Source organism: Larimichthys crocea, chromosome I (assembly GCF_000972845.2).
Source record: "Larimichthys crocea isolate SSNF chromosome I, L_crocea_2.0, whole genome shotgun sequence".
Taxonomy (NCBI): Eukaryota; Metazoa; Chordata; class Actinopteri; family Sciaenidae; genus Larimichthys; species Larimichthys crocea.
Genome location: NC_040011.1, coordinates 38,667,325 through 38,684,740, shown reverse-complemented (window position 1 = coordinate 38,684,740; position 17,416 = coordinate 38,667,325). Strand labels below are relative to the sequence as shown.

General features: G+C 44.3%; 1 protein-coding gene across 4 annotated transcripts in view; it reads right to left on the bottom strand.

The window, feature by feature from the left end:
• The window catches only part of unc5a (unc-5 netrin receptor A), a 125,688-nt gene that overhangs the window by 26,795 nt on the left and 81,477 nt on the right, over positions 1–17,416 (bottom strand). For 2 of the 4 annotated variants that reach the window (XM_027284752.1, XM_027284756.1), the window contains exons 3-7: positions 17,047–17,190; positions 15,277–15,380; positions 13,872–14,052; positions 10,370–10,537; positions 3,674–3,838 (exon numbers count right to left, since the gene is read on the bottom strand). In XM_027284752.1, coding sequence (XP_027140553.1) covers positions 3,674–3,838; positions 10,370–10,537; positions 13,872–14,052; positions 15,277–15,380; positions 17,047–17,190 — 762 coding nt within the window. The remainder of the gene's footprint in view (positions 1–3,673; positions 3,839–10,369; positions 10,538–13,871; positions 14,053–15,276; positions 15,381–17,046; positions 17,191–17,416) is intronic. The other 2 variants (XM_027284758.1, XM_027284765.1) reach the window with 1 other exon arrangement.

Sequence of the window (17,416 nt, the reverse complement as noted above, 5' to 3'; positions counted from 1 at the left end):
ATGCAAAGATCCAGTATCTCTACTCTTCCTTTTCCCCTGCACGCATAGCTCTTGCACCCAGACAATAAAGTCAGTCAATCAGACGACTCTCTTGCCCTCTTTCTTCCTCCCTCTCTCTCCCTCTCTTCTGTCTGTAATCTCTGGTGGCTTATCGGAGCATCACCAAGTGAAGTTTTATCTGACCTACCAGGTGTCACGGCGAAACGATTCCGATGCACACTACAACCCTGACCAGCAACTGCTCGAAGGTCCTCCTGGTCCCCCGCTCATCGATTTTCATGATGCCAGCCAATAATTGAAAGGACATCCATCACACTTTAATTGACACAGCTAATCAGGTTTTATAATTGGATGGGCTTTACTTTAGCTCCCCTCTAGCGAGCCCTCTCACTCTTTTTCATTGCACACACTACCAATTTACCTCTCTGCAGCCCGTCACTCCGTCGTTCATTTCCACTTGACGTAATTGCTGTCAAGGAACTTTTGATTCTCTTTGTGTGTGACCTCTCCTCATGATTGACATCCGCCTGAGGATAATCTGTGGATGTGATGAGCTGTTTGCAGAGTTGACCCCGGGCCAATCTCTGTTTGTTCCCCTCTCCTGAAGCTTTTAGTTCAGCTCCTCAGACTCGCTCCAGGGCTGGTTGGGTAGGGATCAGTTTCTGACTTGAGATGGGCCAGTATGGACTTATAATTCATCTCCTCTGAGGCGATGTACTGGGGTCCTGTTGAAGTTTGGACTTTCACTGCATTGGCAGTCAGCACAATATCCACACCTGATAGTCTTCAACTCTCCCTACCTGCTCCTTTCTCTCTCCTGCATTGATAAATAAAACCTTTGCAGCCTCCTGCACCTCCTCCCTGGGCATTTATCAAGAGACCTGAGAATATATTTCATCCCATGGCCAATCCTAGTCACCCGCCCGAAGATGAATAACACTGGAGTTCTTAAGGTCAGGGAAATATGGCTACTAAAACTCTCAAAGTGAACGTGACCATTACTATCTTCACAATACAGTCGTCCCATCCCTCAGCGGGTCCCGGTGAAATATGGCCCAAAATAAATGTTCAGCCATTTTTCACCCAGCCCGTGACCCCCGCTATGACAAACAAACCCATGACGAAAACATCAGCTGCTTCTCCAGCAAATTAGCCCCCAAATTCAAAAGCAGACTAAAGACAGAGTGACGGTCTTTGCATAATCAATTGTGACACCCCCAGAACGGGATGCTGCAGCAAATTAAGTTCATTACACACATTAAGCCAAATAATTGTTTTTATATTGTCTTAATTTCCTGTGCCTGAGAATACGAGCGGTATTATATTTCACCACTATCATTTTCGTGCCCCCTAACACCTGTCTGCCATTTTGGCTCTGGCGCGCTGCCAGCACATTTATGATTTCCCTAGCTCCATCTTGGGCTTCACTTGTTTGCTTTATGAAAATGATCCTGCCGGGGTCAGATCTGTTTATTTTAGAGCTGCTACACAAAGCACTGATTCTCATATATGCAATATCCAAAACAATAGACTTAGTACACGTGCACCATTTCTGGCTTAATGAGGGAGATTAGACACATTTGTGAGATCCTCAGACGGAGGAGAGCTTTTGTGGTGGAGTAACTACGGCTCACTCTGCAGTTGCATTGTTCGATTACACTGGAGAAGAGAAGGGTGTCTTTTGTTTCAGCGGGAAGTTTTCCATCTCAGCTAATAGCCTGCAGACATGGTTGAAGTATGGGAGTTGCTGACAAGCCAAAACCATCTTGCTATTTTGCTTATTATAATACTTCACACAGCCGTTGTCTATGGAAACACATCTGCTGGGAACAGATTGGGACAGGCATTCTTCAGAGGCCAGTGCTCTGCTCTGCACTGTCAGTGTAAATACTGAGTGACTGTGTGTGCATGTGTGTGTGTGTGTATGTGCAAGGAACAATGACTGGCATCTTTGTGTATATATCTTGCCTCTCTCGGGAGGAGCTGCTGACCTTTGATGATGGGCCGACTGAGCTCCCTGGTTCACTGCACCAGCCAAACTCAGCTAACTGTTGACACACGCACATGCATGCTCTTTCACACATACACACACACACACGCAAAACGCAACATTCCTACACAGCCTGGCTCTCCATGCATCAGTCTATCTGATCACGTCAATAAGTGCAAGATACATAATTCAGTTTACGAATTCACCAAATCACCATTTACACCCAGTGTTTACCATACAGATCAGCCACTGAGCGCACTATTTATAACATTTTCTCTATGAGACGCCACACCGAGACTCATCGTTTCTGGATGGGAAGCTGCAATATCTTTCTGTCTTTGATATCTGCAGGGAGCGACAGAGCTCTCCCTTCATGTCCATCTGGTCAGCAATGGACCCTGCGGTGCCACTTTCCACTCAGTTGCTGCCCAAGGCTGCACACAAGCTCTGCGGCTTCTAATCCTGACAGAACGCACATGCCCTTTTCGTGACTCATGGGGAGTGGCAACACAGGACTGTCTGCTTCACACACACACACAGACAATTAAATACACATTGGCTTTTGTAGCTGTATAATTGGAAATGCACGGTGAGAACAAGCGTAGCAGACGCGCAACCCGAGTTGGCCTATGTAACTTTATCTGGCATGTTGTATTTTAATCAGAAGAGAGACAGTTTAATTCTCGGCTCTATTAATAGGTCAGAGAAAATCACAGCGCCGACGCAGGTGAAAAGATTGTATATTATCTTAGCAGCGACTGTCATACAGTGTTTATTAGAGGTGATTGTTTAAAAAGGTCACACAGGTGTGGACAAGCAGCAGTAATAATTTGCAGAGTCAGTGCAGGTTTCTTACGGAATGGACATCTTTATGAAGCTTTTCTAGGATGTACTCGACGACTATCACAGGAAGCTGATGCTATAAGGAGGTATAAAATGTTTATTTGAAAACAGAAGGACACTGCACCTCCAGCCGAAGTTGAAACTGTTTTCAGAGGCCAAAAAGCACGATGTGAAAAGCCTTCCCATCCTGACTCTCTCTACCTACCTTACTACAGGGGCTAAATGTGGCTAATCCTCTGTACACCTGTTCTCCATGCATTGTTTTTAAAGTACTTGGTCTTGGCCCTGAGAGTGCAACACACCTTTTTGTGTATTTGTGTTTTTCTCGTATCACGGAAAGTGAAAATCAGACTATTCAGCCCTTCTCTACTTGCTCATGACATTTTCTATGTCACATCCGTCTCATGCGACTGTCTCATGATCCTCCGAACATATATTCCTTTAAGATAAACTGACAGAGGCAGAGGTTTCAACCCCTTTTCGAGGTAAACCTGTTTACTTGTATTCGATTTCACTCTAACTTTGACATACACACACTTATGACATATTCATAAGAGCACAAGCATGATCATAATATGCACAGCATGCACATTTAAGGAAGAGACACAGAAAGTTAGTTCTCACTAGCTGCAGCTCTCAAATGTTGTTTTGAGTTTATTGATTTTAAAATGTCATCTGCCACTCATCAGCTCAGCTATAATTCGCAACTGTATAACTAAACTGCATTCTACTGATCCTGTTGCAGGAAAGTGGTTAAAAATATCTGCTACTGCATCTTTCCTATTGTTCCACTGCACAGCTGAGAGCACGGCTTCAGTATGTGGGTGGTAGCGCACTCACTCTGTGGGCACTGCTCGCTGGTACAGTTGAGAGACTGGAAGTCGAGCCCCTGGCAATCTTTGCCCCCGGTGCCAGGTGAGGGCTGGGTGCACTCCCTGCTCCTCCACATTGAACAATCTGCACCACACGCCGACCACTTGCTCCACTCGCTCCAGCCTCCATCTACTGCAAACACACATAATAGGGAAAAGAAAAAAACACACACACACACGAGTGAGCGCAGGCACACATAGCAGCAAAAACTCACTTCAAACACTTATATTTTAGTTCACAGGAAAAACTATTGATCGGAAGACATGCTGAACGGTTTCAATAAAACAAGCTAGAACTCCATTTTTACAAAACAGTGTGAAATGTTAAAACTTTTGCGCGGTGAAGTTCAGAAGCGGCGGCGGTGTAAAAAGCAGTGGTGTATTTGCGTGTGTGATGAGAACAACTGGTAGAGTACTCTGTTGCCATCCTGTGCAAATCCACTCGCTCTAAAATGGAAACCTGGTAGGGAAAGCATCATGAGAACATGCAAATCCACTTGCACACACTCAAATCCAACAGATGCACAGGGAAACCAAAGCGTGTAAAACTACTGCGGGGAGCCATATTGTCTCTATTCTGATTTCATTGTTTATTTCCAACATGGAAATCAGATGCAACTAAGCTAAACCCCAATGGTATGAGGGTGCTGTGGCCTGGTCGACCCAGCTGTCAACAAACTAAATCTGTATAGGGAGAAGGATGTCACCCCTGGGTAAAAGTCCCTCCCGTCCACAGTCAAATATACACCTACAGTTAAATTATTCTAAAAAAATAAATAAAGAGAGAACAAACCTACCACTGTTTGATTTCTTCAAAACAAGCTGTTACTATAGCAACATGAGCATTACCTGCAGTGCATTTGAATGCAAGGCACAGTACAAGGGATATTACTGTATATTACACCTGCAGCCTATTTCTACCTACCTTAACTTCAAACACACAACCATCAGCACGAGCAAAATGAAACAAATGGAAATGGGCTGGTAATAGTTCTGAGAGGGCCTCGCTGTAAGAAGCATCAGCAGCTTTACCGCACGCAGAGCGGGTAGGCCATTTTGTAACGGTGGGGGTAATTTGGCATTGTGGCTGAGGTGGGGCGGCGGCTCGGAGTGATATTGACAGTGACACAGAGCCAGGCTTCGGGAAGGTTACCATAGGGCTAATGGGAAAAAGAGCAGTAATGAGCTCTCATGGGAGAAAAACGCCACCGTCTCGCTCTTTCTCTCTCCCAAATGTAAGGGTGAAGGGGACCAGACTAGAATCACCAGAGCTGCACACACACACACACACACACACACACACACACAGTGGAGCACACCTCTATGACAGCAGTAACCCTCATCCCGACTGACCTCAGGGCAAGGAAATCTTAGTGCTCATTAATCCTAGCAATAAAAAGTGCAGGGGGCATGACCCAAAGAGAGCAGGTCTGACCTGCTGCAGGTCAGCTGCTTTGGTTAATAAAACATAAGTGAATTGTTACTCAAGGTGGGATACCTATTATTGCATAATGTTAGTAAGTAATAATACTATTTGGTTTTAGAGTGAGGCCCCAATTGGAAAATCGGCTAAAAGGTGCTGTGAACGTATTAGGCCAGGTGGTGTGTGAATTAGACCCTGCTCTCACACAAATCTGCATGTTTATCCGTGTGTGTCCTCAAATGATTGCTGGAGAATGTGAGTGTGTGTGTGTTGGGATGCTGACACAGCTCGGGTCTCTTTGCAGTCAGATCCATTTGGCAGAGAGAGCAGAACCAATCAGATAATTGTCCTTGTTTGGCATTGAGTGGACCCATCCGTGGGCCAGTGGGCTGATTATCCAGGCTGGGAATGAGAATGATTGAATAGCGAATTACATCCTAATGAATATATTATGTCGCCCCTCAGTTTATCCACACCACTGTGAAATAAAGAGATGAGATCAACATCTGCCCTGATGAGGTGATGAAATTCTACTTCTCTTTTTCACCACAAAGCAAGACTAATGGCCATGCAAATAGCATTTTCAAACAAGGAGATTGGAGTGGAAAACAGGGTGCTCCTCATGAGAATGTGGATGAGACGAGCGCCGCGACCAGAGGAAAATCAAAGAAAGATTGAGATGCATAAACAGTCGTCTGACTGTCTGAGTAGATGTTGAAATATTTCAGAGACAGAGGAGGATTTCCACAGGAGCAGACACTAAAGAAATGTTTGGACAGCATAGGAGGAAGCCAGAAGATACTCTAACTGCAATAAATGCAGCAAAGGAAGGAACATTTTTTACACAATCAAGACCGAAATCAGAACCAAGACCTTTTATTTTTTCAGCCCACATAAGGAAATTGTTATCCACAGACACATTTTTTTTCTTATCAAATTCCCAGAAAGAGATTGTTAGGCACCACAGCTGATTTTCCATCATGCAGCACCGCAGGTTTTAGGTCAGGCAGGTCTCTATGGAGGGACAATAATACAATAGCCCAGTGGCAAGCCCCCAATTGGACATGTTGTCAAGGGAAGAAGGAAAAAGGGTACCTGACCATTCTTTACAGGTCGGTAGGAGGGCCTGTTTGAGGCTTTGCTGTTCAAAATGACAATGGCTGCTGACGAACACAGTCCGAGATCATCGGACACCTATGGTTTCTGTGTCCTTGAGGGGAACATGAGGAGGTAGACAAGTACCACTGAGACCAGCAGGCCGCCCCTCTGCTCCCACCGTCCTGTCGACACACATGTGTGCACACTAACCACCCCCAATCCCGGTGTTCAAAGGATGATGGGAAGAAAAAAGGCACTGAAAAGCACAGACCCATGGCAGGGGGTTGATAGCTTAGCCACGGAGGAGGGTGATGCAACAGAGATTAAAAAACAAACCTTATTCTGTATTTTTGACACAATTTTATATAGTTGTATAGATTTTTGTTAGCGGTTGTGATATAGTATGTAATCGATAACAGAACAAAGCTGAGTCTACTCCCTTATGTTAACTAAACCACTAGAACAAACCAAATTGAGACAGAATGACATATGAGGAGGGCGAGCCAAAACAAACGGCACAGAATGATTAAAAACGGCGCTGATGCAAGGCTGTCAGCAGATGGCCACCGTCTTTTCGCAATGATCTAATGTGTTTTTCTGTCACATTTATTAGCCATAGCCTTTATTTATTCCTTGGATAAAATACGGAGTCTCCAGAACAATCTCTGATAATATCCAGAGACACACAAACACTTACATCCGAAGTAGAAATAGATGTCTCGCCTGCAGTGTAGACAGCAGACATATGGGTGCTAACTTGCATGTGTACAGCGCGTACATCCGTAAACACACACTTGCAAGTAAGCGTGCACAAATACACCAGCCCCGAGTCTGTTTATTTTCCATCTAGCAGAATTCTCAAGACTCCTCTGGCAAGCCTGAGGGATCAGTAAAATATTTAAATAATTCACACCAGTTAGAAATCTCTTCAGGTTGTTTGCTGTTCTTTAACACGTCGACAACAGCTCTGTTAATTTGTATGGGGCAGGTGTCACTTCCAAAAACCGGGGGACTAACTATTTGCTGTTGGCTCTTTGTTGAAAATGTCGGTGCGAGCTGACATTTTGCCATGCCTGTTGGCTCGGACCACAAGTCAGCCAATGAGAGGGTGAGGGGTGGACTACAGATGCATGTGGGATACTTCGGCGGGATATGATGAGTTGGAGACAAAGGAAAAGGGAGATGGCAGAGAAAGGAAGATAAGCTCTTGGATAGTTTGGCTACTGGCCGTCTCGAGTGTTGATCTGCTCTGCTCGGAGCCTTAGGCTTTTGCCTCAGTCTTCTCCTCCCCCACAGTCTCCCTGTGCCTCTCTCAGCATGGAGCCCATCTGATCTGCCACACAGACCTCCGTCAACTCTCATTTAACACTTTGGAGACTTATACAAAACATACAGATGAGCCTCTCTAGCTTCACACTTTACAGATGAAAAGTGGGAGCTCACATTTAGATGCACGAGTCACTGTGAACAGGCAAGTTAGAGCGCTGTTATGAACAGGCTGTTGTAGACGGTGTCACTCTGTGGGAGCCCATATGAATGTATGTGTATGTGAAAAAAACGCCTCTGTGTCTGTAGCCAAGCACTGCGCCAAAAGGAACCATGCTAGTTTTTAAATGTAGAACAACACATGGCCGTCGGCATTTCAACAAAAAATATACAGAGACTTTTGCATGTTGTTGGTTCCAAATTTAAAATTGATTAGTCTCATTGAGTTGACAGCATCTCTTTCTCTGCAGAGGAGGACTACAGCAAATCTGTGAGGCCATCTATGCGTTACAAAACAGAAACAGACTGCAAATTACAAAGAATACGCAGCTAATAATCAACAAGGAATCTTAGTCTAGATAATTAATGACTTTTTTTTCTTTTTGAAAGAAAAGCAGTAAAATCTTACATTTTTAAAAATGCAGCTCAAAAACAAAACAGGCACCGTAGAGGAGAAATGCCTCTCAAGGCTGACTTGAAAAAAAAAAAATGAAATAAAGAAGACTACTTCTGAATCCAAATGTCAGCCCTGTCTAAATAAATAACATGATGTCTATCTGCAGCATTACGGCTCCCCATGTAATTCACTCTTCTCAAGTCTCTTTCTTCTGAAATGAGCTGAAATCACCGTCTACTGTGCATGTAGTGGATTAGACCTGTGAAGGCTATAAGCACGGTGATAATTAAAGTTGTTATCCAGTATGTGAGCATGCTCTCTGCAAAGCTGCTCTCATCTGTTCCCTCTTGCTGAACGTGACTCCTCTATGAGATTGTCTATTCATTAATTCAGGCCGATGATTCGTACATGCGTTAATCATGGATTTGATGAATCAAGGTAAAGATTCAAGACGTGTATCTTTGCTTTGCTTTGCTGGGTCTGTGTGTGTGTGTGTGTGTGTGTGTGTTTGGTGTGTGCTGGGTGACAAATAATGGAGACAGTCAGTTCATCTTGAGGGGCTTAAGAGGCATGTCTGTGAGTACACAACGGAGGTGCGGTGCCACTTGTGAATGGAAACAACAGCACATCATCCCCGGGCTCTGGCGTGGTGATCTTCGGGCCTTGAAGGGGGCGGGGGGCACTTTCTGGGGTCCGACAGCTGGGTCTTTCTGTGCCACGTGTTTTCTGTCTAAGACAGGTAACGAGTGAGAAAAGGAGGCAGAGACCACTCTCTACTGCCAAACAACAGGACTGATAGAGGTGTGAGTGGGGTCACGTCGCTGTAGCATCTCTCATCAAGAGAAAAGAAAAAAGGGGCTTCTTTCTCTCACAAAGTTTCACAAACTGCATTCACTGGACACAATGCAATTTCTACCCCGGCACCCCAAGAGTTGAAATTACACACTTTCTCCTTGTGGGGCAAGAGAATGAGAGAGAGAGAAAGGCGGGGTTTGGTCTAACAATAGCAGCTTGGACTGACATTAATCTCTTTAAGCTCATGGAGGTCAGTATCCTGCTTTGCTGTGGGGGAATGTCAAGCATCCCCGGACACCTCCTCTAATTCCATTACTCGTTGGCTCCGGCGTTAATAATTCCAAATCCATCCAGATAGTGTCCTGATGGACCATCGTGCATTTCTGTGTTTCCTTTGTCTTTCTCCTCCTGCTGTATTCCAGTGGGCCATGTTACTTACACTCACGCTTGACATCTACTGATGTCTTTACATGGGAGATGTGTAACACAACACCCTGATTCGCTGAGGAAGATAACCTCTGTTTTAGGCAGGGAGAAGCAGCCACTGCCCGAGGTGTTGGATTTCCCTCTCTGCTACTTACCGAGCGTGGGAGATTTTTCCTGCGGTCAGCATGGCTGCAGAGTCCCAGCTATATGTCCACAGACTGATCTGCTGGCAGCCATACAGCCAGCTCTTGTACACACACTTGCTTTCTCTACTTCTTTCTCAGTTTTCTGTTTCTCCCCATCTCCCCCTCACTCTGGCTTTGTTCCTGCTTTCCTTACAGTGTATCTGATTCCATCTGTCTCTATCCCTGCTTTCACCTTACACCTCCTTTTTTTCCCCCCCATCCTGCTCGCTCTCTGTCCCTTGCTATCTCTCCCTCTGTCAGGGGGCTAATGTGGGACTGCAAATGAAGCAGCTTGACTTCCATCTCAGGCTACCAAAGATCGATATGTGTTGCTCAGTATCAGGCAGGACACTCTCTGCCTCTCCGACGCTCTCACGAGGGAGAACGGGCAGGCAAATGAAACAGCCTCAACTCCTCACACGTAAACATGGCACACAGGCTGCCATAACTCAGCTTTTTATTGCCCATATTTACTACATAGCTTGAGCAGCAAACAATAACAAATGTACTGCCTGGTCTGACACTATAGCATAGCTGGGACCATGTCTCTTAAAGCGGACAGCAGGGTCTGCATACAGAGCAGAAGATAAAGAGATATGTGAACTAAGAGTGATAATAATAAATCACTTTTAGGATGAGGCCTTACTGTGAAGACTAATGGGCTTTGACATTGCTGTGTAAGCGGTCTAATTGCAGGAAACAACAGAAGCAAGACATCTAAGAAAAGACCTGGGTGCTGGTACAAAAGGCAGCCAAATTAAAGATGAATTGATGACTTCTAGATGCAAAAAAATGCAAAAAGGAAGCCACAGGAAGCCAAGCGCCGCAGGACAAACAGGGTTGCCTGGGAGTTACCTGGACAGGTGGCCACGCAGGCACTTTTCTGGACGTTCTGCCCCTCACAGGATGTGCCTCCATTCAGTGGCGTGGGGTTGGTGCAGCTCCGACTCCTCTTCTGCCAGCCACGCCCACACACGGCACTGCAGGACGACCAGGTGGTCCACGTGGACCAGCCGCCGTTGACTGTCAGACCAGCGCCGGTGGGGATGGAGGGGGTAAGGGAGGAGGGGGTAAGGGAGGAGGGGGGTGGGGGGGGGGGCAAGGTTGGAGGAAGGGAAGGGAGGGATGGATGAAGGGAAGGGACAGAGCAGCCAGGATTACCCGACATGCACTAAGGAAAAGAGGTGTGTTGCGCTAGAATAATCGGTGACTGCTGTTACACTCTTTTTGGTTCAGTGCTGCAAGGTGAACTAATGGAGGAGCAAGAACAAAGGGGGCTGCCTCCTGTGTCGGAGTTGGAATTACAGCCAACTGCAGTGGAAACAAAATGGCTTCAACAGGGAGCAGAAAATAACAGCTTGCCATCTTTGACCTTTTCTCTAAGGAAGGCACAATTGCTGCAAAGTAACTACATTTTAAATATGCCTCCAAGTTTAACCGAGGTAATGCAAGACATTACACAAAACACTCACAGAATAGTCGTATATAATAATATTAATAATAATAATAATAATAATAATAATAATAATAATAATAATAATAATAGTTGAATATAATCACTGCAAAGCCTCTTAAAGGCAAAATGCTAAAAAAAGAAACATGCATACTCCTTGTCCCAGTAATTCATTTTATGTCCTTCACACATCCATTAGTAATTTCACACAATTGTCTACCACTCTTCAAACTCAACTTCTTTTTCAATTGCAGCTAACGACCCTAATCTGTTCCCCTTTTATATCTTAAAAGTTCAGGCAGCTACAAATCCCACTTATTTGCAGCCACTTACTGATCCAGTGCCCCTGTTCTGAACCTTTACCATCTATTGGCACTTAAGTGTTGCTATATCGCTCGATCATGGAGGGTGATTACATCAAATCACGCTGGTTTGATCCTAATCAGCTCCTCCCTGCATTTCCTGTGTTTGCCTCAGCTTACAAGATACAGAGATTCCTGATTTATTGACTTGAACAGCACTGTCGTTCTTTCTCTGTACATACTCCCTTCCTAATTTCCCCCTAACTCTCTCCCCTGTGCTTGTCGTGGCTGAATCATTTCCTTGCCCTCTCTATGCAATTGATTGCCCGCCGCGGTGAGGTAAATTGCCAGGGCCCTGATTACCTCTTAGCACAGAGTGCAGTCACACCAGCCAGGCCTTGTTAAAATGCATCTCTGGCCCCCTGTTGAACCTGCTTTGAAAAGTATCGGTTATTATGACTTGCTACAGGTAGGTAGATCAGCTGGCATGGTCGACTGCAATGCTCTCAGGTAAGTGACTTTTTCTATTCTGCCGCAGAACAACAAAAGGTGAACAGCAGTAATAAGTACTTTTCCTTGAATAAGAGCACATGATGACGCACGTGAAGCAGCACGTGATCGAACCTGAATTAATACAGTCGAACAAATGCATTTGTCATCTTGTCGAGCACACAGAATGATGAGAATAAGTAGAATTGCACATGCAAGCACCCCAGCAATTTGTTCACCATTTGTCGGGTCTAGGAGTGAAAAGTATTGTTTGACAATTGAAGAAAAGCAAACAATGAGTGTGAATGCTCTTGCCTCCACAGTCATTTCAAGTCTTTCAACAAAAAAAGCTAATCAATTATAATCAACAGTAAGGATAATTATGTTTTTTTTTCCCCTTGCTGGATGTTTGGGGGAGTGTATAATAATGTGTGTTTTGAATGCATGCTCCAAATGGATTTCATTTCAGTTGGAACCATTCACTGTGAAAGTGCAAGTCTCAATTATCAACTGCATTTACTTTAGATGTGTCATTTGATAGAGTCCTAGTTAAAAGATTGAACCTCTTTCAGGGTCTAAAAACATATAAATTAAAGTACTAACATGCAATCATCTCTTTTACCGCCTTAATTTTTATTGTTAAATATTGATTTGATGATTACATTTAGAAACTAAATAAAGCAAAAACACTGCACAGGTCACTTCAAAACTAATACATACAGGAGATTTCTCACTTTAGCTCACCTGTCTTATACATGTATGTATATATTGTATATGTATACATTATGTATATATATATATAGACTTATTACTTATTACTTGCATAAAGACTCTAAAAGGTATCCATAAGTGGCCCTTATGCTTTGCAGCACGCTCATGTTTTCTGAAGCTGAATTCATCCAACACCCTAAAATCCACTGAGATTCCATTGAGAGCTTTTGTTAGCTGGAGGGGCAGAGGAACTGCAATCTTAAGTGGAAATTAATATTCAAGTAGCCACAACCTGAAAATGAGAACTGCACAAGATATTAAACTTTGATCAAGTAACTGACATCCTGATTTCACAAGGGGCGTGCAAACCTACGGTGGTTTTCATTAAATTTAAATTTATTAACTTCATAGAAATAATCAGATTTTTCTTTTCTCAATCTACTCTAATAACAATATCAGAAACATTTAAATACATTTTTAAAATCATTTTTATAGCAGAAGAAATGACGCACAAACCAGCGACAGACAGGTGCGCATACTCCTACACAGTGCTGTATATTTGTTTGTATGCATATGGCGTCTTCTCTCTATTGTCATGTTAAATGATACACAATAACTCTTCTTACTTTGCAGCACATCATAGCATCATCTGGCCACCTCAACAAAAACAGACCATGTCAAACGTGCCAGTTCATACATTTCTCTTACGCATAAAGTTGCTTTCATGATACATTCCCACATGATTTCCATTTCCTGTTTGCATGTTCCATGATGCTGAGAATGAAGTCAGGCTGTAGTGCCAATCCCCCAAAACCCTCTGTGATAGAAAGAATGCCGTTGTTCTGCATTTTAATAACGATCAGTCTGCTTATCAAGCCAAAACATTATTTACAGTTTGCTCTTAATTCAATTTCTTTTCTCATATTGGATCCACTACAGAGGAGGAGGATGATGGCAGCCCCGTGATTGGAGACTGCCAGCTTTGGCCAAATAGCTGCCAGTAACATTTTAAGTTGTGCTAATTAATGTGCGGATACACTATCTCTTTATTTATGATAGTGTAATTCATCGCTTACTGAAAGATGAAGCTGACTTATGCAATTTGTCATCATATGTCACATAAGCATAACACTGCATATTGTTGTAAAGCGGCACTGTCTGTATAATCTGAACGTAATATTCCAACCACCTGATAGAAGAAGTGCACCCAGGTACCTTCCATGCAAGAAAACATGCAGAGGTTAATGTGGAAATGTGGGATAACAGAAGCAACATGCAAGCAAAATATGATTTATCTGAGCCGTTTTTTTATATCTTGAAGCTGGGGACCATTCAAGCCCAGACCTCTCATTTGCCTCCATGTATGCAGCTTTGACACCTGTTGAAAGAAGTCATCACCTACCATAGACTAGGACCGTGGCGGAGGTGCTTTTGCGGCGAGCGACGATGTTTTTGGCAACACACGTGTAGTTGCCCGTGTCCGCCAGCCGGGCTTTTTTGATGACGAGATTATGGTCAGCCGTGATGAAAAAATTGGGGTCGCTCACTGGGTTGACAATATCCTCGTTTCTCTGCCACTCCACCTGAAAATATATTTGAGTGGTCAAAATTCACTGCAGCTGAATAGATATCGTCCCCCCACCATCTCCCTCCTATGCAGCGCTACAGTGACTGGACATGCTGTGGACAGAAATAGCAGTGTGGTACTTGTGTTTTTTGATGCAAACAAGACAAAAAGAAGAACACATGTAGCTTGGTATGCTACTGAGATGGAATTAATTTAACTGTATGCCCTACTGATTTATTCTCTTTTTGTGTCCAGCTTTTCTTTTGTGGCTGCTGGAGATCTCTGTAGCTGCTGGTAGTCTGTGAGTGAAACCGATCAGGATTTGTGTAGTTTTTGTGCCCTTTCACAGAAGCCAAAACTGATCTTTTTTTTGTTGTTGTTGTACTCTCAGATTGGTTTGCTTGTTTTGCTGCTCTCACTTGACCTCATGCCGTCTCCCGAGTAGCTACAGTACGGCAGCGTTGTTGTTGGTATTGCTGCCAGTTGCGATGCCGTGTATAATTGGGGCTTTCTTCCTCTTGTATGCTATCCCTGTTTTCTCCTGTGGTGACTCCTGCTCCGATGTTCTTTTTTGTTGAACTGCAGTTGGCACCTTCCTTCCCTTTTCTCTGCAAACGGTCCCTACACTGTTGTGCTGTGATTGGCTAGTCTGCCGCTCCTGGTCTCTGGGCTGTCTGAGTGGCTGGCCTAACCCTCCTCTTGTGTTGTTATTAGAGCAGTTAGTGCCTATCTGGGACTGGGAGGATGCAGCAGGCGAGGTGAAACAGCTGGCCCCAGTCTGGTCCTCTAAACACAGACATACACTACTGAGGGACATGAAGGGAGAGAGCAAGGCAGAGTTGTGCAGAACAAGAGTGCATATGAGACGCAGTACATGTAGAGATGGCAGAGAGATAGAGAATGAGGTAGGGAGAGAGAGCGAGGCAAATAGACCCATTAATTATGGATAGGCCTTTAGAGATGCCAAACGGGGAGTGAAGCCTCCAAGCCTATCCTGAGTGATGTGACGAGACGATGTGATATACGGCTTCTCAGAGATGTAAGAGAGATAATAAATCAATAATGGGGAATAATTAGAGATGTAATTTATCCATACAGGGTTGTCTGATCCCTGGTGGAGCAGGGAGAGACGTCGGGGAGCTCATCCTGAGACACTTTTTGCTCTTTGTCCTCTCGGTGAGGAAAGGGTAAATGGATGCTAGATGTGCGCCTATAAATATCTTCTATATCCGTGTCTCACCTCGGCTTCTGGCACTCCCTCGGGGGGATGGCAGCGCAGTAACACCTCCTGGTCCAATGCCACCTCTTTACCCTGCGGCTCCTCCTCAAAGTTCTTTCTCAGGTCTGAAGAAAAAAAAAAAAATGGAGATAAGAGGCACAACCAATTACGTAGTATTAAGTATTTGTAAAAGCCTGTAAGGTTTCAGTGACATGCTTCTAGCCACAAAACTTGGCCTGGTGGTGTTTTTTTCTAAATTTTCCACTCTTGAAATATCCACCCGTGGCCTCTCCGAGCATGGCGCACTCCAGTTGGCCTATAAGCCACACGGGGATCTGTGGCACCAACCATGTTGCTTATTACAGGCTGCCTGGCTGGTTCAGAGATGCTTGTCTGCTGCCAGAGGGGCCCGGCATCAAGCAAAAGCAATTGCATTACCCCTCACTCCTCTCCTCTCCACCCACCCCACTCTCCTCTCTCTAGCATCCGCCAGCCTCCAGCTTCCATCTGAATGAGGGCTTGGAGCAGCCATACGAAAAACATAGCCCTGAGGCGTCTGGACAACAGCACCAGCAAGCCTGGCTGGCTGCATAGGGCTTCACATTACGTCTCATTGAATACTTGTACTGTTGCACCAAGACCGGCCATATATTTGTCCATAAACCTAGGCTGTGAATCGCACAGGTAAAGGGCTATTTGTATCTGATGAGCTACTAGACAGGTCGCTGATAGCAGGCGGATTGGCGTAAATTTGATGCGTTCACCTCGGGTTTTTGACTCTGAGCAAAGCGATGTCTTATTGTGTTGCTGGGTGCTGAGGGAGCGGCTGTGAGCCGCCGGTGACTTCCTTTAAAACAGATGTTTGGCCTGTCCCGACCAATCAGAGTGAGTGAAACATTAAGACGAGCAGAGTGTTTCATGACATTAAATTTAATTGAAGCAGATACAATGAGACTGGAGGAGACTCAAGAGATAACAGCCCCGGAAGGCTTAAATGTATGTGAGTGTGTATGTGTGTGCACAGGATTATCGTCAGCGTGAAAAAGGTGCATGAGCACACACACACACACGTGCAGTGTTATTGAAGCGTGTGTGTGTTATCTTACATCTAACTGACTTTGTTTGGGCTCTCAAACAAGGCTGGATAATGAATGTGTGTTTTCAAAACGTCTGGTGGTTTGGAGACAGCGCTGCGTACGGCTCTGTCTGGAATAATGCATATTTATGTGGGAATTAATAGGCAGAATGCTTTAAAATACTCAAATGTAAAATGTCTTCTTCTAATAAAGCTTTTGAGGCTGCGGCAAGGGATGTGTCTGTGCTCCCCAGACAGATTTATGACTGCTGCACAGCAATAAATTTCAAATCTGTTTTTATTCCAGTTACTTTCATAGGGATCATTGCTGATATACTGTATCCAGTGAAAAATATGCTCATGAATACTCAAATTTAGTGTTCTACTTTTTTCTTTTTTCTTTTTTTAAGACCGCCTTCAAGCAGATGCATCACTCTGTTTCTCATTGCCAGGGTCAGATATTTTCTTCTTATAAGTAGAATCGCAGGAAGATGATTTAACTAAATTTTAATCACAGTAATACACTGATGCATTAGATCAAAATGGCCTCTGGGATAATTGCTGAATGAAAATTAGTTCCTCACTAACCACCACAAGAGGAAAAAAAGAAAAATCATGCTGCCAGTATCCTCTTATTACAAACTGACGTGTGATATGTAAGCACCCTGTTAGGCAGCGATTGTAATGACACAGTTTTTGTTTTAAAGTACACTTACAAGCAATTTTGATGTACGCTTTTTGGCTCTTCTGGGTTCCCGTGGTGCTCCAGGCAACACACTGACACCAGTACTGATCGAGACCGAAGATCTTCTCCACCTGCTGTCTGGTGATGTCAATTGTCACCTGCATGACTGGCAGCGCTGCAAAGGAAACACAGGAATAAACGTCAAAATGGTGAAACAGGGTGGGAGCCGAGGGAGCTTCAGCTGATCCCTCCTCCCCGATCAGCTCGTATGACGTTAGGCGAAGAATGAAATGGCCATAAATATTTCTCAGCAGAAGAGAAAACAAATGAGCCCAATTTAATCCTTTAGCGTATTTTGTACACTGAACTAAAACTGGCAAAGTAATTTTTAAAAAATCCAG